The 20,554-nt window shown below is 50.8% G+C and overlaps 9 protein-coding genes across 9 annotated transcripts; 4 read left to right on the plus strand and 5 right to left on the minus strand.

Moving 5' to 3' along the window:
- Positions 1 to 232: 232 nt before the first annotated feature.
- Positions 233 to 1,119, plus strand: K460DRAFT_404011 (uncharacterized protein; the record flags this gene model as incomplete). Its single annotated transcript, XM_040936687.1, has 4 exons — positions 233 to 517; positions 568 to 836; positions 927 to 1,011; positions 1,081 to 1,119. The coding sequence occupies 4 exons, from the start codon at positions 233 to 235 to the stop codon at positions 1,117 to 1,119; spliced, it is 678 nt and encodes a 225-aa protein (XP_040791305.1).
- A 1,110-nt stretch (positions 1,120 to 2,229) lies between these two features.
- Positions 2,230 to 3,434, minus strand: K460DRAFT_353687 (uncharacterized protein; the record flags this gene model as incomplete). Its single annotated transcript, XM_040931734.1, has 6 exons — positions 2,230 to 2,331; positions 2,383 to 2,648; positions 2,731 to 2,952; positions 2,985 to 3,118; positions 3,185 to 3,252; positions 3,336 to 3,434. 6 exons carry the CDS (start codon positions 3,432 to 3,434, stop codon positions 2,230 to 2,232), a joined length of 891 nt encoding a protein of 296 aa, XP_040791306.1.
- Positions 3,435 to 5,374: 1,940 nt separating this feature from the next.
- Positions 5,375 to 6,916, plus strand: K460DRAFT_404012 (uncharacterized protein; the record flags this gene model as incomplete). Its single annotated transcript, XM_040936688.1, has 4 exons — positions 5,375 to 5,582; positions 5,638 to 5,952; positions 6,024 to 6,285; positions 6,343 to 6,916. The coding sequence occupies 4 exons, from the start codon at positions 5,375 to 5,377 to the stop codon at positions 6,914 to 6,916; spliced, it is 1,359 nt and encodes a 452-aa protein (XP_040791307.1).
- A 2,803-nt stretch (positions 6,917 to 9,719) lies between these two features.
- Positions 9,720 to 12,060, plus strand: K460DRAFT_80359 (general substrate transporter). The gene is made up of 2 exons (XM_040938702.1): positions 9,720 to 10,295; positions 10,342 to 12,060. Exons 1-2 carry the CDS (start codon positions 9,988 to 9,990, stop codon positions 11,732 to 11,734), a joined length of 1,701 nt encoding a protein of 566 aa, XP_040791308.1. The 5' UTR covers positions 9,720 to 9,987; the 3' UTR covers positions 11,735 to 12,060.
- Positions 12,061 to 12,385: 325 nt separating this feature from the next.
- On the minus strand, positions 12,386 to 13,078 carry K460DRAFT_277359 (uncharacterized protein; the record flags this gene model as incomplete). The annotated part of the gene is made up of 1 exon (XM_040928177.1): positions 12,386 to 13,078. A coding segment is annotated over one exon (693 nt), but the record flags the coding sequence as incomplete, so codon positions are not given.
- Positions 13,079 to 14,250: 1,172 nt separating this feature from the next.
- Positions 14,251 to 14,981, minus strand: K460DRAFT_277935 (uncharacterized protein; the record flags this gene model as incomplete). Its single annotated transcript, XM_040928211.1, has 2 exons — positions 14,251 to 14,472; positions 14,541 to 14,981. 2 exons carry the CDS (start codon positions 14,979 to 14,981, stop codon positions 14,251 to 14,253), a joined length of 663 nt encoding a protein of 220 aa, XP_040791310.1.
- Positions 14,982 to 15,486: 505 nt separating this feature from the next.
- K460DRAFT_80395 (uncharacterized protein) lies at positions 15,487 to 16,752 on the minus strand. Its single transcript, XM_040938703.1, has 2 exons — positions 16,580 to 16,752; positions 15,487 to 16,531 (listed from the first exon to the last, which is right to left on the minus strand). The coding sequence occupies exons 1-2, from the start codon at positions 16,624 to 16,626 to the stop codon at positions 15,628 to 15,630; spliced, it is 951 nt and encodes a 316-aa protein (XP_040791311.1). The 5' UTR covers positions 16,627 to 16,752; the 3' UTR covers positions 15,487 to 15,627.
- Positions 16,753 to 17,039: 287 nt separating this feature from the next.
- On the plus strand, positions 17,040 to 17,919 carry K460DRAFT_404017 (2-(R)-hydroxypropyl-CoM dehydrogenase; the record flags this gene model as incomplete). Its single annotated transcript, XM_040936689.1, has 2 exons — positions 17,040 to 17,091; positions 17,144 to 17,919. The coding sequence occupies 2 exons, from the start codon at positions 17,040 to 17,042 to the stop codon at positions 17,917 to 17,919; spliced, it is 828 nt and encodes a 275-aa protein (XP_040791312.1).
- A 47-nt stretch (positions 17,920 to 17,966) lies between these two features.
- Positions 17,967 to 19,717, minus strand: K460DRAFT_276880 (putative efflux pump antibiotic resistance protein; the record flags this gene model as incomplete). Its single annotated transcript, XM_040928146.1, has 2 exons — positions 17,967 to 19,502; positions 19,556 to 19,717. The coding sequence occupies 2 exons, from the start codon at positions 19,715 to 19,717 to the stop codon at positions 17,967 to 17,969; spliced, it is 1,698 nt and encodes a 565-aa protein (XP_040791313.1).
- Between the last annotated feature and the right edge of the window lie 837 nt (positions 19,718 to 20,554).

Genomic DNA, 20,554 nt, shown 5'->3' on the forward strand with positions numbered 1-20,554 from the left:
TGTATCTATCAAAGCGCAAACGCGTTGACTCCACTAGCAATAGCGAATGACTGGTCAGACTCCAATGCACTGACTGGCACTGCTCACCGCCTGAGTACCACCTCGAGCATGGTCATACGTGACGCACATGTGCTGTTCATCCCCGAACTGTTTACATCCTCTACCTCTCACTACTCACTACTCACGCTATACATTTCCCTGCTTGTCAACTCGATACCCAAATCCATTCACGATGCTCCTCTTCACTCTCTTGTTCGCCTTCATCTCACTCGCTGCGAGCCTCACACTCAACAAGACCGACGGCACGACTCTTGTCCTCGGCGACGAGCCCATGATCGTCGACCTCAGCGATGTCATCATGCCGCTGCCTGAAATGGCACCCGATCCCATCATGTCCGTACACCTACTTCCTCAGCAAAACGCGTTACTCTCAACTTCGGTTCACGTGAAAATTAACACGCTTAGCAACTCTAGCGATATCGGGTCTACGGATGCGGGAGGCGAACCTGTGTATATGGTGCGTTGAATAGCTTGATATTCACGTAGACAGACGCTGACACACCATAGATCCAGTTCTACAAGGACACGCACCACAAGGGCATTCAAGGCGTGACTCAGAGTTGCGACATGCCTCTTAACAGGCAATGCCGTCGAACAGACAGTTGGTCAGTATCTACGCACATCAAGCCGCAGCAGTCACAGCAATGGAAACGAAAACAGCATCGTCCAAGTTCTAACAGCAGCACAAGGTTCCCCGATATCTCCTCCCTCTCCTTACAGGGCTGCCGCTACGGCCAACTCAATTATGGGGTTCCATTCGGGTGTTTCTTCTGGGAGTAAGCAGTCCCTCGCTCGCTGTCAGACTGCTCTGCGTACCGATGACTAGTGAGATCGAGAGGTTGTTTCGCTGACTGTGTACATTGCAGTACTTCGAATTGCGATCGCTCACCAGGCAAGAACTCCCTTTGGCTTACTTACGGAGTCGATGACCTTGGTGCGCTTAAATGGGATGTAAGTTTGTTTTTGTATTCGCTGTTGGTGGTAGGAGGGGGGGTTAAGCTTACTGACTGGGAACTGCAGAATCGCATTCGTGCTTACGAGTGTCATGCTACCAAGTAGCGTGCGAAAGTTGATATAGAGAAACCTTCCATGGCAGATTGCTATTCGGCTGGGTAGGGCGGACGAGTGATTGTGCTGGTTCTTGGTTATCGGCATTGGGGTTTCTTGTGAGTGGGATGGCTTGCATGTGACGTATTGGAGGTTCTATTGTCGAGGGACTCGGGTTAGCCTGAGTGACCATGACTAGTATAGAAATATTTCCAATCGATATCCTGATATCGGATCTTCATATTCCATTGTGCGTTGAGGAGAGATACTTCAGTGTGACGGTACGATGGAACTCCTAGGAGTAGACGTCTACACATCCCAGAGCCATATAAAATGCTTCCATAAGATATTGCGACTTTGTCCGATACAACTACTGCACAGTTGCTACCAAATTCCAGAACCCTCATAATCCGCGGCTTTAATCTCAATCCCACTGTTGGCGTCGTACCATCCACCACTGACATGGAATGGTAAGGTTGTTGTATGATATCCCAGGACTAACGTGGCGGCGTATATCAGGTCATCAAGTCGTATTCTGGCTTATGATCATGGTAGCATTGTGTAATGACAATGGCGCTGACGTTGTTCAAAGGTTGTAGTGCATAAGATAGCCTCCTAGAAATACAACACCGAAATAGGTTAGCGCTCGTTTTACTCGTCATCACTCGAAGCGATCTGGTCCTATTTCCATCACCTCCATCTTACCAAAGCTTTCCCATCACGCATCCCACTTACCCTACTTCCATGTCGGTCTGGGCATCATATGGCAGCTGTGAATGCAACCGCCAACACCGCCAGGTCGTCAAAGCAGCATGTTCCCTTGAGCCGCGACTCGTGAAGCATACCGTCCTTTAGTGAGAGTAACAGTTAGCTAGCCTCCAAGCTGGACTTGTGTTGTGAATACATTCATCTCGACGCAACTAGTTAGCAGACTCGGATTAAATGGCAAGCAGACTAGCTTTGCACCACAGCAACCAAGAACAATCACCATGTGTTTCTTCCTCGAGGCTCACCGTTTAGGCAAGGAGCTCAATGAAAAAAGTATCGGGAGTTGAATCCCAATTTGACCAAATGTAATGTTTGTCACCACGAACGCCTGACGTTGCGCAGCTTGACACTTGATCAAAGAAGTGTGAGAGTTGTCACTGTGGGTGCCATCATCGCACAGCTTGGACACTTCGAGGTGAGATGTTGAGATCTCGGGTTACAAATCTCGTCACCATGCTGTCCCGCACCAGCATAGCTCGAAGATCTGAAAAGAGGAGGATAACTCACTTGAATGTGGGTGATGTCGCTGTTGGTTGACATGCACCAGTACAGCGTGTAACATTCAAGCCTCCAGTCTGAATCGAAAGCCTCTTGTGGACGTGGGTGCGCACCAACACAATCAGTCTTTTCGAGCCACAACATGGAATTGAGCATCCAGCTCCCGACCACCGGGGACCGGGATGCACCGGCACAGTGGATAGCAAATCGAACCTTGCCCATTGGACAAGGCCCAACCCACTTCCTGTCCAGAGGGCTACTCTGGGTTGGACATGCTGAGGCAGATTTGTGTTACCATATCTGCCCAGCTGTCCACGTTCAAGGAGCTGGCGTCGACTGAACTCCAGGATTACTCACGTAATTTGCCATGGTCCCAGAGGACATGCAGAGGCTCCGAGAAGCACTCCGAACCGCAGGCATCTTCCACACTCGACAACACCAAAAGGCGGCCACCGGTGGCGGGGTATTCAGATCGTTGCGGGTGACGACTGAATCCCTTACGTAAGGTTTCTGGAGGGGCTAAGGGCAGCAAAGCGACCAAATTCCCACGACGGAGTGATACATTATTGCTAATGAGCACTACCGCCGTGACAGCTGAACTCTCGACGAACCGACAGCGGTGCGCAAGCACGTATCGGGTTTTGACTGGATCTGATCGCGCGTACGCAATATGCCATGGACCATATGGCCTATCGGAGCTCCCAAAGAGTGCTCGATATCGCAGGCGTCTTCCACACTCGATACCCTAAAAAGGGGATCACTGGTGGCGGGGTCCTGGACGAGGGCTGTCGGATTCGAACCGAACACCTACAGTGGGGACACTGCATCAAAGTAGGTACCAGAAGTAGAGCCGTTGTACTTCAATCCCTCGACCAGTCCCTACGTACGAGGTTTCAGAAAGCACAGGGCGGCACCTGCACGAGGTTAACTAAATGCAAGAATTCGCTGTCGACTCATCTTACCCGCTCTACTCCCACGATTGGTGGGCCAGTCTGCAGACTCATAGCACCGGCAAGTGCTTTCGATCCCCTTACACTCCATGTCGCTTGCACCAAAGTCATACAAGCTTCATGGGGGCAGCTGCTTAAGCAACACTGCACCACGCTTGCGGCCGAACCGTTGATGCTTCATCACGGCCAGCCAACCAACAGACGGTCTGTAGGTTGCTGTGGGAGTCTGCTTGTTGAAGCGATGCTTCGCCCCCTGTACCATAGACTGTGTAGCGCCGTCGCGACTACACAGTTGACGGCAGGCCGGGGAAGGTCGGACGTGTGTAAACAACCCATCCCCAGCCTGCACGTCGCTCGATTGGAGCTGAGCGGGGTTTGTTGAAAATCCCGCTCAGCTCCAATCGAGAAAGCCTTAGGTTGTTAGTAGATGGTCATCCTATATCGAGAGAGACACTCACCACTAAGCAGCGAAGTTGAGCCCTTCATCGCGCCGCAAACCTTTCAACAATGGCTACATGCGCGCAATGCACACCTAGGCATTGTATCGCAGACATGATCCACAGCAAGCCCGAGAAGGCGACCCTTTTTCGTAGTGCACCGAAGGCGAGGTGGCCATTGTGAGAGGCGACGACGATTTTTAACGTACAATATCGTGAGGACAAAAGGTGGTTGGCTACAGACGATCAATGAGGGCACATTTTGTATCATTGAACCGACACACTCGCCTCCGTCATGTGCAGGCAATGACAGGTACTACCTTCGAACGTCGTGGTGAGAAATTGACGGCGCCTGTGGTATTCGAAGATTTGGCTACGACTACCGTCAGCGCGAAAGTATTCACCTTTTTCGATCCCAATGCTAGATACAAGGCCAGCACTACCAGCGGAAAGACGCACACTAGGGGACTTACAGAGGCAAGGAAAACTACGCGCCTCGACTCTGCCAACAAATGAGAAATGCGCACTCTTGCTGAGCTGGCTGAGTTGCGAACCCGAGGTCACTCGTTGTTGATGGAGAATGAGCGCACCGGTGACTGCAGAGGTAATGGGAAGTGTGCACTATTCTGTCGCCGAGGAAGATACGCGCCTTGGGAAACCCAAGAAGACCGATGCTGTTGGAGCCGACGGAGCACGCAAACCGGTGAATGACAACACAGAGTGAATTATGCGCCTGTGCTCTCGTGGATGAAGAATTGCAGGCGTGTCGGGAGACAGACCATCGCGATAGGGCGGGGTCAATGTTGAGTAGTATTGATCGCAGGTGGTTTTGGGAAGCGGATGAAGTTGTGGGGAAGTGAACGAGGGAAGCTCTAGGAAGAGTTGAAGTACTACGCTAGCGCGGGTGCTCGGATCAAGTTACGATTTTGATGCGGTTGCGCGCCGTGGTGAATGAGAAATTCACGTAGCCACACAATGTCCGCGCTCGATGCTGCTTCTGGCCTGACGTCACCCCATGTTTGCACGAGGAATATCTACGACAATGTTTGATCTTGATCCTGATCATATATGTCAATTCTCAACTCCTTAAAAGTGCTGGCATCGCATATTCGACCTACCCGAGCAACTAAAGCAGCTTCTACTAGTCTGCGCCATTGCTATCCGCGAGTAAGTCCATGAATGATTACACACTTTTCCTTCGCGCTCTTCGGTGGCGCCGTCCTTCCTCCGCTGGCTCTTATTTTGGTTTCACTCTGCGGGGACAGTTCTCTCCCAGCTCCCTGCCCGAGTAGGGTCTTTCACTGGGACATCCCTCGCTGTTTTTAGGGTCTCTACCTTGGCCTCCTTCATCTCACTGCTCAAGGTTCACTCGCTATTTTCCTTTCACCGAACGCTATCCGCATTCACCACAGAGCTGCTGCCTTAACGACGTTTAACCTCCCTTCGGGAACCCACCCCACATAACTTGCAACCTTTGGTCCTCTTCTCCCCTCCACCATCCTACTCACCGTTTCGCTCAACGCTCAAGTAGATCGTAAGTAATAACCCGATTTCGTACTTCTTACACAACTAACTAATGAATTCGCATAGCACTCACTCATCGAATGTGCCATAATGGTCGATAAGTCAACTTCTCCGCATCTAGCGGCTGATGCGAAACGGACTGCACCTGCAGGTACTAGTCGCGCTCAAAGCAAGTTCACGTCTTCACCTACAAGCAGCCGCTCAACACCTAGCGATCCTGCTGTTTCCATTGCCAAAGAACGCAACCCAGCCGAGAACGCCAGTGTCGGTCCCAACGCGGGCCACAACAGCAAAGAAGGTGGGATCTAGCCTTTCTCAATCAATCATTACACTCACTAATATTACCGATGTAGATTCCTGCGAGACAGTCACTAATTCGGACACTGTGGGCCCCACCCCCGTATCATCAAACGATACTTCGCTCAACGCGCAAAAGGCTCGACATGGACCTCCATCCAATGTTACTGCTACCGATACTACAACCACTGATACAACGGAAGCAGTCGACATGATCCAGCTAGAGAAGGAAATTTCCATCGCATGCGGAGCACTCCATAATAACTACACGAAAGTCGTCATCAAAGAGGAAGTGTTGAAGCTGCATGTCAAACAGCCTCCAAAGAAAGATCTTGGTACTATACTTAGATCTCGTAACGTCATACGTAATTGTATGTTCAACCAAGAGCGAAGGCATCCTACCTGCAAGATTTTAGACATTTGCTAACTCTAAGGGTACTAGGGGCTCAAGCTGCTCTTGACAGAGGAGATAGGCAGACTCTGCTTCGACTACATACCAACGTCCATAATCCCCGCGCACTCATTTCTCCGGCCAAGGTTTCTACAACTACAAAAGATGCATCATCAGCTGCTTCCTCCGCCGCCCCGGCATCTGCTAGAGGCCCACAGGCACGCAATGCCCGCACGGCGAAGCAGGAAGGTGAGGATTCCCTTGCATTACCGACGGTATCACGCTTTCTTTCGAACGGCAATACTCTAAAGCGGTAAGTCATGATGCGACCTCATCACAGTACTCGTATGTTATACTGACCAAGCACAAGTGCCGCCAGCCCAACCCCCCAAAGCCATTCTCATTCCAAGAAGAAGGTCAAGGAGTCCACAAACGGTGGTGCGCTTGTAGGAACTTTGAAGCCCCAGCTCGTACCTAATGGCCTTGCGCGTGGTGGCCGCGCTCCATACCCGCCGTCGCAGCCAGAGCTAGCCACCTTCTGCCCTCACAACAAGGACAAAAACCTCTGTAACAGGAAGACCTGCAAACATTGGCACCATGACCAGATCAAGCATGCCAAGACGCAAGGCTCTCAGGACTGGAAGTCCAAGATCAAGTACGAAGTTCTCCGCAAGTTCGAGAAGAAGGAGATTTCTGCCCAGTACGAATATGACATCGTTTCCTGGCCGCCCATTAAGCCTGTCTTCGGGATGCCTTGTCCCCATGAGGACAAGGGTCAGTCATGCCTAGAGGGGAATGACTGTAGGGCTACTCACGAGCGTCAAATCTACTTCGCAACTACCCCAGGCGCCAACCACTGGAAAGATGGTAAGGTTATCGAGAATGGAAAGCGTAGCCATAGGGAGGGCAAGGGAGTCGAGGTCCGCCGCAAGAAGCGCGCCTAGATGAGTGTCCAGGAAGCTGGTTTCAGTCCTGTGATAATCAGGGTATGTATATATATTAGAGATTCTGCCCGGCTTGTTAGCCTTCAATAAATCACTCTTCACTCCTCTCGTATCCACCAATGCCCACTAGTTCAAACGTATTAGCTGTGGCATCTGCTATCGTATTCGCTTAAGACACGTAACCTTAAGATCACAATAGCTACGATTGAGCATGTAGTCTCTAGACTACACTATACGGTTCACGAACGCGCATGCATAATCCATTGAGGAAATCCACGCACCGCTGTTAGCATGTCGGTGATTGATTACAAATTACAGTGTAGTCGTCAGTCAACAGATGAACCAATCGGTGTTTCAGGCCTATCAGTTTGCTATGGCTTGCACAGGAGGCTCACGGGTATGCTACAAGTGCGTTAGCATTTCATGGGTATGACGAGCAGATGAACCGAGGTATGAGTGTAGCGTGTTGAAACCAATATTGAAGTAGATTTTACATGCGAAGGGAAAAGATTGAGTAGTTCATGCGCTTAACTAGTTCTTGTGCATCATTCACCTTAGAGTAACAGAAGGTACAGAGATGAGTTGGAAGGCGCATAACAGTCTAACCTGTCGACTAGTTTGTGGATAGGAACCTTGCAGAATGTCAGCAATACTTGAATCGCCTTCTCATTGACTGAGCCTGAGGAGTATATTTAGAAACTCAGAGTCGGCAGATGGGCACGTGCGTGGACTGCGTGTAGGAGCTAGTGCGGCCCAGAAAGCACCCACATTTCTCCACACCGTCCGTGCTTCTCCACACCCCAATATGTACTCCTGAGTCCATCTCGCATTGTCGTACGAACAGTATAGATGGCTAAGGCTATACTTATACCTGGGTGGGCGCCACGTACCTTTTGCGCCTATTGTTCTTTCGTTTAGCTCGCCATTCCTGGTGCGAAAAGTAGCGAGACCATATTGAATGGCCTCGATATGAAGGTTTGTGCCATCTTGGGCCCCTGTGAGCCTGATGAATATGGCGATTGGGCTCATCACAGGCCGCCAGCTTCAGAAAATACACACATTCTTCGACCTATGCAAGCCCAAGTAGCACTTGGAGTTCAGATGCACAGTCCCTCTGTCACGAGGGATCAAAATTAACTACCTTAATGAAGCAGTAGGGTACTACACGGCATGTGACTGAGCCGATGCTCGTCGAAATTGGTAACGGTAGGCACCAAAGGCACCGTAAACACGGGATGGCGTTTGGACTTACTCGTCAATCGATCGACTATTGGTGGAATCCTTCACCCTCAGTTCACTCCACTCCACACTCCGGAGTAACGAATTCCGAGGCGAGCTTTATAAATTGCCTGGCCCCCGTGGGGATATGCAGCCCGGTTGGCCTTTCAGCAGAGCCAGACTCACGGGTTTCCTCTGCCATTCCCAGTTCTAGAGAATCCGCACGCGTTTGGAACATTACTCTCACAGGTACGTGCAATCCTGTTCCGGGTGGATACTTCGCAAGCTCAACTATGACACTTGACGGTTGCGACAGCTGGCCAGGCCTTGTTGTCTGCTTGTCTTCCGCTTGATCTGGGCTGACACCTGTAGCAGGCACGCTTTGAGAGTTCACGAGCATGTTTCGCACTCCTTTGTGCGGCAGCCAGCACTGCCTTGTATGCGCCTTACCATGTCCTCCATGATTTCCGGCCTTCCGAGCTCCGTCCGGTTCAGAGATTGCACGAAAAACTAGCACGACCAACCGTCGTTTTATCACGATGCCGATCTACCGATGTGTCACCTATGATCCACCATGGCCCACCTTTTCGGAACCACTGAAATCTTTGCTGAAGATTTTCCCACGCCAACGACCCCCTGCGCCGGTTGCGGGCCGCTAGCGCTGCAACCTCGGTGTTGACATGCTGGCGCAGCGTTGAAGTTTTCTCGGTCAAAGTCGGCTCTGGTGATCAAACTTCGCTTCATTCTACCGGAATGCTGAGAGATGGTGGTCACACCTGCCGATATGATGGAATCGTCCGATCGTGTTCCTGCTTTTTAGTGGTCCCTCAGTCTTGGCCAAGGGCGTTCCGACGTCATGGCTCACAACCCGGATGCATCGCTTGGAGAAGTCCAGTGAGGCGTAGGACAACCACCTTCAGACACAGAGAGTGCGCGAGATCGACCCAGCTCTCGATCGATGCAAGAACGCCTAAGACGCATCTTACATGTCCATACTTCGGAACTGGGGAGGTTCTTGCAGACTTGGTACTCGGACACGAGCATCCACTTCAATTGCAATCCTGTGAGGGAATTCAGGCGCCCCACAGCCCTAACCACACCGCAGATGCGTTCCCACTTATCCATCGACTTCGCATTGAGCGTAGCCAATGTCCGATTCGCCAGAGACGCATGCGAACCCACCAAAGAAGCAGCCGAATGGATCCGGACATGTGTCGTTCCCCAGTCTACACACTACATCGCCATCCCAACGAGAACGGATGCCGTCTCATGTCGGTCGCCTCCACAACTATTCATGTCCCATGGGCAGCTCGATAACTTTGCGGGATTCATGGGGATTGGAATCGATTCAATAGCAAGGGAGTTGCGCTCACCTCATGCAAACAGTGGGGCCAATGACGCAGTACGCATGGCCGTGCGTTTTGGCACTATTTCGAGCTGTCCGATATTGGGCGAAAGAACGAGTTGACTGGTCTCATAATCTTTCGCGTGTCCTCGTGGCAGACGGATATTTCTTGCAATAGCCACCGCGAGACGATTGCATGATTTGCCCCGTTATTTGGGAGCTCGTCCGAGCATCGTGCCTTTGGCCTCCATGTCTAGAGCGTCAAAACATAGGGCGGTGGTCTGAGTGCAGGGTTAACATCGGGGCTCCACTGTTAGACCTGCCAATGGCCCCCGCAAGCTCTTGCTATTTATTGAGCGCAAAGTTCTCTTCGCAATCCACACTGGACTTCTATTCTCCAACCCTTCCCCATATAGCTCCTCCATAACCCACAACTCACCCCGAAGGACCAGTTTGCCACTGTTCTTCTATTCTTCAACCTTCAGTGAGCACACAACACTACGGCAAGATGCGTTTCTTTAGTAAAAAGGAACAAGAGGTCCACGAAAAAGGGACCCCAGAAACCAACACACCCACGGAGACTCCCCTGAGAGGCAACTCTCATGTCGCTGCCGCCGCCACAGATGTCGAGCCTAAAGGCCGAGTACCTATCATTGCGGTCATTCTAGGAGCAGTGGCCAGCATTGGAGGTTTCATGTTCGGTTACGAGTCCGGACAAATTTCCGGATTTCTCGCCATGTCCGACTTCAAGGAGAGGTTCGGTGAGAATGGCGAATTCTCTCCCGTTCGTCAAGGTGCTATTGTCGGTCTTTTAGCGTAAGTGTTTTCACCTTGCGACAAGAACTTTTTTAACACTTCGCAGTATCGGTACTCTTTTCGGATGCTTGGGTTCAGCGCCTCTTGCTGATACCTACGGTCGTCGTCTTACCATTTCCGGCTCCGCATTCTTCTACATCATTGGCGTCATCATCGAAATCACCAGCGAGAGGGTCTGGGTTCAGTTTGCCATGGGTCGTCTTGTTGCAGGTCTTGGCATTGGCGCCCTCTCCACCGTCGTCCCTATGTACCAATCCGAGTCGATCCCCAAGCGCATCCGTGGTGCTACCGTTAGCTCCTACCAGCTTTTCATCACCCTCGGAATTTGGACAGCGTACATGGTCAACTATGGCACGTCGAAGGACTACTTTGATAGCGCGCAATGGCGCATTCCCAATGGTCTTTCGGCGCTCTGGGCACTCATCCTAGGCAGCACTATCCTCCTTCTTCCCGAATCGCCCCGTTACGCCTACCGCAAGGGTAACATTGAAGACGCACGCAAGAACATGGCTCGCTTGAACGGTATCGATCCTCACAGTGCCTACATCGACAAGGAAATTGCCGAGATCCAGGAGAAGCTTGAGGCCGAGTCAACGGGCGGAGCTCATCCATGGCACGAGATCTTCACCGGACCACGCATGTTGTACCGCACGCTACTTGGTATGGTCCTCCAGGCTGGTCAGCAGCTTACTGGTGCCAATTACTTTTTCTATTACGGTACCACCATCTTTGCCGCAACTGGCCTGGAGAACTCATATGTTACTTCCATCATCCTTGGCACAGTCAACGTTGTCGCTACCATTGGCGGATTGTGGATTGTCGAGAACGTCGGTCGCCGCAAAGCCATGATGGGTGGTGCTGCCTGGATGGGAGTCTGTCTGTTCATCTACTCCTTCATCGGACAATATCAACTTGACCACGCCAACCCCAAGAGCACTCCTCAGGCCGGAAACATCATGATCGTTTTCACGTGCCTCTTCATTGCGGCATTCGCAACTACCTGGGGACCCTTGGTTTGGGCAATCGTCGGCGAACTCTACCCTGCCCGCTACCGCGCTACCTGCATGGCTCTCGCGACCGCTACCAACTGGCTCTTCAACTTCCTCATCTCCTTCTTCTCGACCATGATCACGAAGAAGATCGACTACTTCTACGGCCTCGTCTTCGCCGTTTCGGTTTTCGTACTGTTCTTCATCGTCTACTTCTTCATGATCGAGACCAAGGGTCGTTCGCTGGAGGAGATCGACACGATGTACATGCTGCACGTCAACCCGATCACCAGCGCCAAGTGGGATCCATCTTCCCTTCAGAATGATGGCTTAGTCGATACGGACAGGCTAGAATTAGGCCCGGGCGGAAGGACCATCAACAAATCGGAGCAGTCGGGTCGCCCTGCTGGCATATTGGCGTCTACGGAGCGTCAAGAGGTTCAGGTCTAGGTTTGAGGCCTTGCGACACTTATAACCTGCGTAATATGTAGATGATAGATTGCGCGGTTATCGCACCGTTGCGTTTATTTGCACGTTTCGTATTGGAACATAAGTGCGTTAATAGATGATGCTGTAAGATATAGCATGAATAGACAACTAAGCCCGTCGGGCATTTCATATCATTGGCTTTTATCCAAGAAACTATTTCAGCAAGCAGTGTCAACTTTTCCCAAACAGTAGACCTTCATCGACGGCATTGGTTCAATGTGCCGAGTTCTCGAGACCTGAGATAGATGTAAACACCGGGTAACCAGGCTCGATATAACTATCCGAATCTCAGTGTAGCGCTGAGGGCGACGTTGTAGGATGTGATTTGTGACACATTGTAAAGCTTGTGATGGACTAGGAAAACTTTTTGATTGCACAAAGGGTTCGAGTTTGTACGGTAGGGAAGATGGACTTACTCCGTACCCCACATTTCTTCTCAACTCATGCTTCGGTTTTCCTACTTGCACAGGACCATCGCCACATTCAGATTAGCTAATGCGGCAGAAAACTGGTCACTCCTGAAATATGGCCATTGTATGTCTACCACTACAGTTAGCAACCTACTACAGTATCGAGAGCTTCTTCTAATGCAGTGGGGCGCGTGAACGCCACCTAGTACCAGATTGAGAAATACCGCGAGGGAGCCCCTCTTCGAGTGGACTCAACCTTAACTACATGCTTTGGAGACATATTCACGAATCCCTGCTTCAGTAGCTCACACAAACCTTCTATTGTCTCGTCGCCCAAGGGCGTGAAGTACCCACCATGCTGGATGATAACCTTGGTGAGCATCTTACAGTCAAACAACCGCGCAAGGTTGTGTTTGGCGAAAAGGTCAGCCGGGTTGTGAAGTATTCGGGTCGGGGAGGAATACCGATACGTCAGCTCATTGATGTGAAAGTTGAGCTTGATGGAGCGTAAACCCTTACACCTCGCTGCGAGCTCGAGATTTCGATTCTTGGACAAATCCATGTTATACTCAAGGGAGCAGTCGAAGTTCAGGCGTCGACAGAGTCCAAAGCGCCCTGGTGCAGCAGCTAAGAAGGCTCGTAGGAACGTTCTGTCCTTTGGCAAATCCACGGTGAACTGGGAGCTCTCGATGACTACTCCGATGGTTTCTTCGGTGGTGTATTTCGATGTATAGCATAACGCGGGTAGGAACTTTGGCTTGGCTGGGTCATTGCTGGCCCTGCGGTAGGGGGCCAACTTGATCTCATCGAGCCGATCTGGGAGCGAGAATTTCCAAATAATAAGACGTAGCTCACGCGGAAGCCGCATGAAGTCATGGAATGTGGGCTTTGGTTGAACCACAATAGCTGGTTCAGCGCTATCGCAAGGAGGGATATCGAGTGATTCATCTCGCACTAAGGTCTGTCAACCTTTTGTGTTTCTATGTTCATAGGTCAACTTACTATGTTGTGAAGCTTTGGACTCTCCATGTTCTACCACATGCACCCACAATCGCGGTGCAATGGCGCATGTGGAAAGAGGAAGCTGCTTGCGCCCGCCGCAGCCTGGAAGAGATGGGAACATCTCAGGCTGGAATGAAAACGCCGCTGAGTGTAGCGCGGGAGTGTAGCGACGCAAGTTCTGGTTGTGCGGGAGTATATTCACTGGCATAGCTGGTATAGTATCTAAACACATTAGCAAGTTATGTCAGGGTACCCGCCTGTTGTGACCCACCGAGTAGGTTGATACAGATCGCTTGTTAGACTCAAAAACTGATATCGGTGCACTGGTAGAGCTTCTGGGTGAAGGTTGTGGAATGATTTAGACCGTGAGAGAAAGTTTTCATGGGGGTGGTCCGGGTTTATATGGCAGCGGGCGCTCCATTCTCGCGCATTAACAGGCGGGTGAAATATTGTAGTTTTGCTTGTTTGCGCTAGTAACGCCAGCCATTAGGCTGCCTCCGACCTTGGAGAGAATTCAAGTCTTAATATATATGTCGAGATGCTATTCAATCAGTGGGGGCTTCGTGAGTAAGTGTAAACTGGGTGTTCTTATAGTCCGAGTAACTGCTTAGTATGCGATTGCCCAACTCCGACACATGATATCAGCAAGCGTGTTGCCTAGCAGTCATTCATCAAGATCTGCGGCTTGCACTCAGCGTCATGGGGTTAGAGAAATCGATTGAGATTCATCATCCAGAGAGAATAGTGAAAAGAATATTTCTTTCAAGAATATGCGGAAAAGATAGAAGTATTCTCTCAATCGATGCCTTTCCAGAATGCGACTCCTTCAGGCCATTAAATGCAAAGTCAATAAACCCATAGAATGTCACTTGAACAACAAGACATGACTACAAAGACCTGATATATCATATTTTCAAAAGATGATGAATGGCATGAGTGCCGAGAATGTTGATTACGATAAACCCGGCAGAACACCTTACTCAAAGTCCGCCTGCTTCAAATTGGCCGTGATAGTTTCCCCTCTTCTGCCAAATCGTCGCCTAGCTCTTGCTCAACAACGCTCTCCTAGATGCGCATGTACCTGTGATCCTCGTCGTCTCTATTATCAGGATGTGAACCATCGACCATCAAAATCTCATCGCCAGGAAGGAGCTTCCAGAACTCAGACGGGCTAGCCAGCAAAGTCGTGATCTCAGTCGCGCAGTCGTCGTACGTCATCGGTGCGATGTAGCGCCATGTTTGTGGGCCGGGGGCTTCGCGATTAGGCGTTGCGAGACAGAAGCGCATCTGCATACATGTGTTGTCAGCTAAGCCCGCAAATGACAAGTGTGGCCTCGCTTGAGTGACTTGCTTACCTCGTGCTGTGTGCTCGATCGCCGCGCAGGCCCGTGGATCATCCACTGTGCCATACCAGTGCCGTATCCAATTTGGCTGAATCCAAGATCGAGGGCGAAGAAGATTCCGAAGGCGATTAAGACGCAGACTGATGAGGCGCACCAGAAGCAACAGAAAGCGTAGACATTTTGTTTGCTGTTTCTGGTGTCGCGCAATGCAATGCTCTTGAATGCATTGTTGTTGTCGTCATCGTCATGGTAAGGTGTGCCTTCATCTGGAAAGCCGCATTGCGATTCTTCGTCTTCAACTTCTCTAGTTTGGGTTATGGCGAAAAGCTTTGAATGCGTATCGTTGCAGTTGCTGTATGGAGGGGGTGACGCTTCGCTGGTATTTGGCTCTGCTGCAGCGGTAGGACGGCGAAAGTATGTGAGCAACGAAGCGTGCGGTAGAGCGACGTCCATGTCTGTATAAGGTGTCGACATTTCGAGTGTTGTGAGTGTAAAATGCTCAAGGTGAATGATGCGCGTATGTTATGTTTTGCTGAGCAAGAATTCCAATGCAAGACAACTGAGACAAGAGACGTGATGTTGAGCGTTCTATTGTTTTGTCGCACCAGTGTTGAGAAGGTATAAAGGACGCCATTACGATCTTGTGTTTATTGATAGGACTCGGCAGGTATCGAATGCGGCTGCAATATGTGCCTGGTTGCAGTGATCGTGGGTTGCGGAAGGTGAGGCCAAGGTCGTGTCGTTTGCAGTAGGATGAGGGCAGGGGGTTGGTGTTGCGGAATGCAGTGTGGCACGTGATTGTGTAACCGGGAGAACATGCCAACGTTGCTATGAAAGAGTCCATCTAGAGACGCAATAACACAAGTAAGGAAAAGCAGATGAGACACTCAACTTGAATACACTAGCAGTTAACTACGGACAAAGTGGAAAGGGAGACCCCTTCGCAAGAAAGATGCACAAAACATGGGCAGGTAAGAGGAGTCGATCGTTATGTAGGGTGAACACTAAAACAATCAAAACAGCGAGGCGTTATCGGCCATCGGGAACGGAATCCCCTCGTACTTGCAGACATTCGTAAGTATGCCAAAACTGTGCAGCATTATGACGGTCGCACTGAACCAAGAAAAAACGGACCTGTCGCGGGCCTTACTACGGGCCTTGTCGTAGGCGGTGTGCTACTAAACAAACTAGCCTGGGGATTAAAGATGGGGTTAACTGGCTTCGGCTGCTCCGTCTTCATCGGCCATGACTTGATCAGCAAGAATGATAGCTCATCAATAGTGTCGAGCTTCGCCTCGATACCAGGGTTCTCTTTGACATTGATTTTGAAGTGCGTCAAGAAGGCGGTGACGACTGCATCCCTCAATCCGCGATTCGAATCCGGAGTGGCTCCGTACGCAAGCTGTACCGCAGCGACAAAGTCTCCCGAGTTTGCATGGTGATGAAGGCACGACTCAAACTTCTCTTTGGCAACCTGACCAAGTCCGTCGACTTGGTACTTGTCAGCAAGAGCGTACATGGTAGCATGTATAGTGAGTGGATTGGCGACTTCGATACAGTTGGGCATTTTCACAACAACGCTGTAGTCCGCGGGTTTGTTCTTTGACTCAGGCTCAAGAACAGGCTGATTTATGTTCTTCGTATTGGGTGCGAGACAGGCGCATTGATCAGAGCCCTCTAGTCCCGTTGCACGGTATCTCGAATGGTAAGCGGAAGCAGCTGCAGAAGTCGACTCGTGTTGTCTTATGGTACTGAAAGATGATACTCTGAGCGCAGGGCAGGGATCGTAGTCGCCGAGGTAAAGATACGCAACCAGACGGCGGATCATCTCAGGGTCGTCTTCTGGCAGGTCGATGCGTTTCTCCTCTGCTTCTTTGCCTACGGCAAACTTGATGCTCTTCTTGAAGAAATCACATGCCGAGCAGACAACCACCTGGTGAACGTGAAATGTAAAGATGCCGCAGATGATGGTAAGGTCGGTAAAATCGCCGTCCTTGTAGGCTCTGGGATCCTGTTAGCATGTGTACCTGGGAGTATTTGAGGTTGCTTGCCTAAGAATGGTCGGCGGGCAGGTTCTTTGTTGCCTAAAGAGATTCATGGTGGTGGTGCGCAATCGCTCCAGGTTATTGATTTACTTGACTTGTTGCCCAGATCCGTAAGTGTCCACGGACGGGGCGACGAACGTGGTTGAAACAGTATAATAAGACGCATCCTCAGCTATCTGTAGAAGCAGGCCAATGCACAGCATGTGGAGACTCAGGGGTCGCACCAAGTGTTTCAAAAGGACGACCACAGCCCGTACCGGTATCTTAGCGCACTGTGTCACAGCTCTTATCAGTCTTGTCGTCAACACCATCTGAGCTCCCCACTCTTTCCCCGCAACAGCATCCGCCTCGCCGCAGCATCTTCAAGATGGCTACGCTAGTCGCTCTCTCGGAAACCCTATTGAGCCATTACTTCTCTACGAAGAGAAACTCTCCAGCATCAGCAGATTGAGGATAGGAACGTGCAATGGCGCATAAACGCGTCGAAGGGGCAGCGTTAGTAACAGGCGCAGGCTCAGGTACCACCACCATCGCAGCTTCAAGTATACCGTCTTCTTAACACGTCTCTAGGGATTGGACACGCAGTATGCGTCGCCCTCTCTGTTTCCGGCGTGAATACGCTTTACACCACCGATATCAACGCGTCCGGCCTCGAAGCCACCGAAACCGCCATCCTGAACCTCAAACTACCCTCCCCACCTACAATCAAGTCTATACCCGGCGATATAGCCTCACCCGAATTCATCACCGAGCTCTTCAGCCAAATATCATTCCTCGATTACGCGATAAATTGCGCAGGCGTGCTAGGGGAGAACAAGCCAACCGCAGAAGTCAGCCTGGGGGAATTCGACAGGCTAAACAGCATCAACTATCGTGGGCTGTGGATGTGTGTCAAGGAAGAATTGAAGCTGATGCTCAAGAACGATCTACGGCCGTACCCTAGCTTCACGCTGTCGGAACAAGAGGCACGCATACGTGGGCAGCGCGGCTCCATAGTCAACATCGCCTCGCAGCTGGGCATTGTGGGCAAGACCCAAGCTTCGATCTACACTGCTTCAAAGGCTGCTGTCCTGTCCATGACACGCTCCGATGCGATCGATTATAGCAAGCCACCGCATCATATCAGAATCAATTCGGTATGCCCTGGAATCATTGCTACGCCAATGACGAGTGACGAGAATGGTGAGGTGAGTGAGCGGCTGAAGAACGCGATCAACATCGCGCCTATGGAAAGAATGGGGCTGCCGAGTGAAATCGCGGATACGGCGGTGTTTTTATGCTCTGGTGAGAGTAGCTTCATTACAGGGCATGGATTAGTGGCTGACGGTGGGTATGTGATTAACTAATGGTTGACGAGGCTAGAGTAGTGATGCATCTCGATCTGCCACACCCATCATACTGCAGCTGCCATCTCTTTGCCTGGAGTCTCGCCTTTGCTTCTCTCCTCAGCCTTTTGAATGCTCTTCCATTCCACCAGGAGAGCCCCCAACATACTAACCGCCGCCAGTCCGGTGCCGACCAAGAACGCTTTCCGAATAGCGAGTCTATACCCTTCGAGCACAACCGTCAACCACTCATTAGTGACGAGGTCCTTGATCATTGTCGCGCCTATGTTCGTGATTGCTTTCTTGTCCAAGTTCAGGCCGGGCACCGCGCTCAGCTTCCTCGCCAATTCGTCCGTGAACACGTTTTGCGCCACACTGACGAACACCGCCCCACCTAGATTCTGACCGAAGAACATGAGTGCCATTCCGATTGGTTGGTCCTCGCGCGGAAGTATGATCTGTGCCATCATGCCAGGCTGCTGCATACCCAGGCCAATACCTAAACCGAAGAGGACTTGGTAGCCCATCCAGAAGCGCTTACTGACATCTACGGGCCATGTTGTAATCATCCCGGCGCCAGTGCTCGCGAGAATCGCTGAGACGATCATGAACGGGGCGGGCACTCCGATGCGTTGTACCATTCCGCCCGCGAGTATCGACCCGACCACGAGAGCAAGCAGGAAAGGTAGAGTAGCCAAACCAGAGTCCAGAGGCGAGAAGCCCTTGATGGCTTGAAAGAATAAGGTGGTGTAGAATGCGTTTACGAGCATACTTGCTTGGCTGGTGAAGGTAAAGAAGAAGCACGAAGCGATGCTGCGTTGCGTGAGGATCCGTAGTGGAAGGGTCGCTGTAGCTGGGTAGCATATCTGAATGGCGAAGAATACTGCCAGCAGAAGAGGGAAGAGCGTGAGTAAGAGCACGACGCGCCAGTTGGACCAGTTGTATGTTGTGCCACCCCACTGGAGCGCAAGCAAGAGACACACGATAGAGCAGATGAAGGTCAACATACCCAGTGGATCCAGGCTCTCCAGTCGCTGGGCTAGCGATATGGCTTCGTCTTGTCTCTTGGTTCCAGGGCTAGGTTGAGGCAATCTGAGTACGATAACTAGTACCGCCACCGCAACGGCGCCACACGGCAAGTTGATGTAGAAGCACCAGCGCCAACTGAGCTTTTCGGTAAAAACACCACCAAGTAGCGGACCGACTACACTCGCGATCCCGAACACGGCGCCTATCAGCCCTTGTAGCAGCGGTCTCTTCCTCAACGGTACAACAGCCATCATTACCACCACGCTGCCATTCATGATCCCTGCGCTTCCTAGCCCGGCTATCGCGCGCCCAATTATGAAAGCCACGGATGAGGGCGCTGCGCCGCAAATAGCGGATCCGACTTCGAATATGGCGATGGCGAGGAGGAAGACGGATTTGGGCGAGTTGAGGGGTATGGGTAATGAGGAGGTGGATGAAAGTGTGTACAGTCTACCCCAGAAGAGTTGGAACGAGCAGAGCGTGAGCATGTATGCGCTGCCATACCAGCCAATATGGTTAAGCGAGGAGAAGGTATTCGTGATACTGGGTATAGCAGGGGCGATGATAGTCTTGTCCTGAACTGGTGTGTTAGCGCTGTTCAACCTAGTATAAGCGTGGGAAGAAATACCAGCGCGATCAGGAAGATCGATATGTAGATGGACATCATAATGAGCGCGACCCGACCAGCAGATGGATATTCCTGCGGCGCACATGGGCTGGCTGCCGCCCCATCTTGGAACTCCCTGGTCGGTTGAACTGAAGACTTTTCAGAGACAGGCTCGTCTTTCATTTCATTGACAACCATGATCGTTCGTTCGTGAAGCGCTGTATGATTTGTGATTTTGACAGAATGATAGTAATGTGTCTACATGCAAAAGCGATTCGTGCGAAGGGTATTAACGTAGGTATTGCAAAGGACACTGTGTTGGTAAAAAAAAGGCTAAAACTGCTACCCTACAGTATTTATGTACTAAATTGAACTGCCTGATCAAAGCAATATCGCTACTCAAGTTCCTGTCCTCGGGCCCTATGTTGGTCGACATAGCCATGTTCGGGCGCGAGATATCGTGTTTCGGGCCCGAAGAATTTATGGCGTTCAGCAGTCGCGCCACATCTAACTAGCCCTGACACGGGAAAGAAGTGGAGAGCATTGTCAATGACCATCTTCTAAAGTTGAATTAACACGGTTTATTGTTGTTGCTAGATCGCGAAGCGAGTTATCGCGACTTCATGTGATGACGCCTTGCCAGTCACCTTTCTCCGCCATCTCACTATTTCCATGTTATGGCAAAATCAATCTCTCTTTTGGTCAAATGCTTCAATGAGATTCTTTTCTTTGAAAAGACCATGCTAGAGTATCTTTTGAGCTCACACCCATTTTCCTCCTGCCTACGTTTACTGTGCTCGCAGTAGGGGGGAGGCTTACAATTATGAACTTGGTCGAAGAAACAGTTTGTTGGTACTAGTCGCGAACTTCGGTGGATGGGGGAATGTAAGCCAATTATCTGCTTCACTGAGTGGTATTTCAGTTCTCCACTAAAGCAGCATACCAAATGTTTGAAAAGTATATGTATTGTATATCAACATTGTAATGTAACGAAATTCATCGAGGTAGATCGCTAATGTG

This window comes from Cucurbitaria berberidis (genome assembly GCF_010015615.1).
Source record: "Cucurbitaria berberidis CBS 394.84 unplaced genomic scaffold K460scaffold_2, whole genome shotgun sequence".
NCBI lineage: Eukaryota > Fungi > Ascomycota > Dothideomycetes > Pleosporales > Cucurbitariaceae > Cucurbitaria > Cucurbitaria berberidis.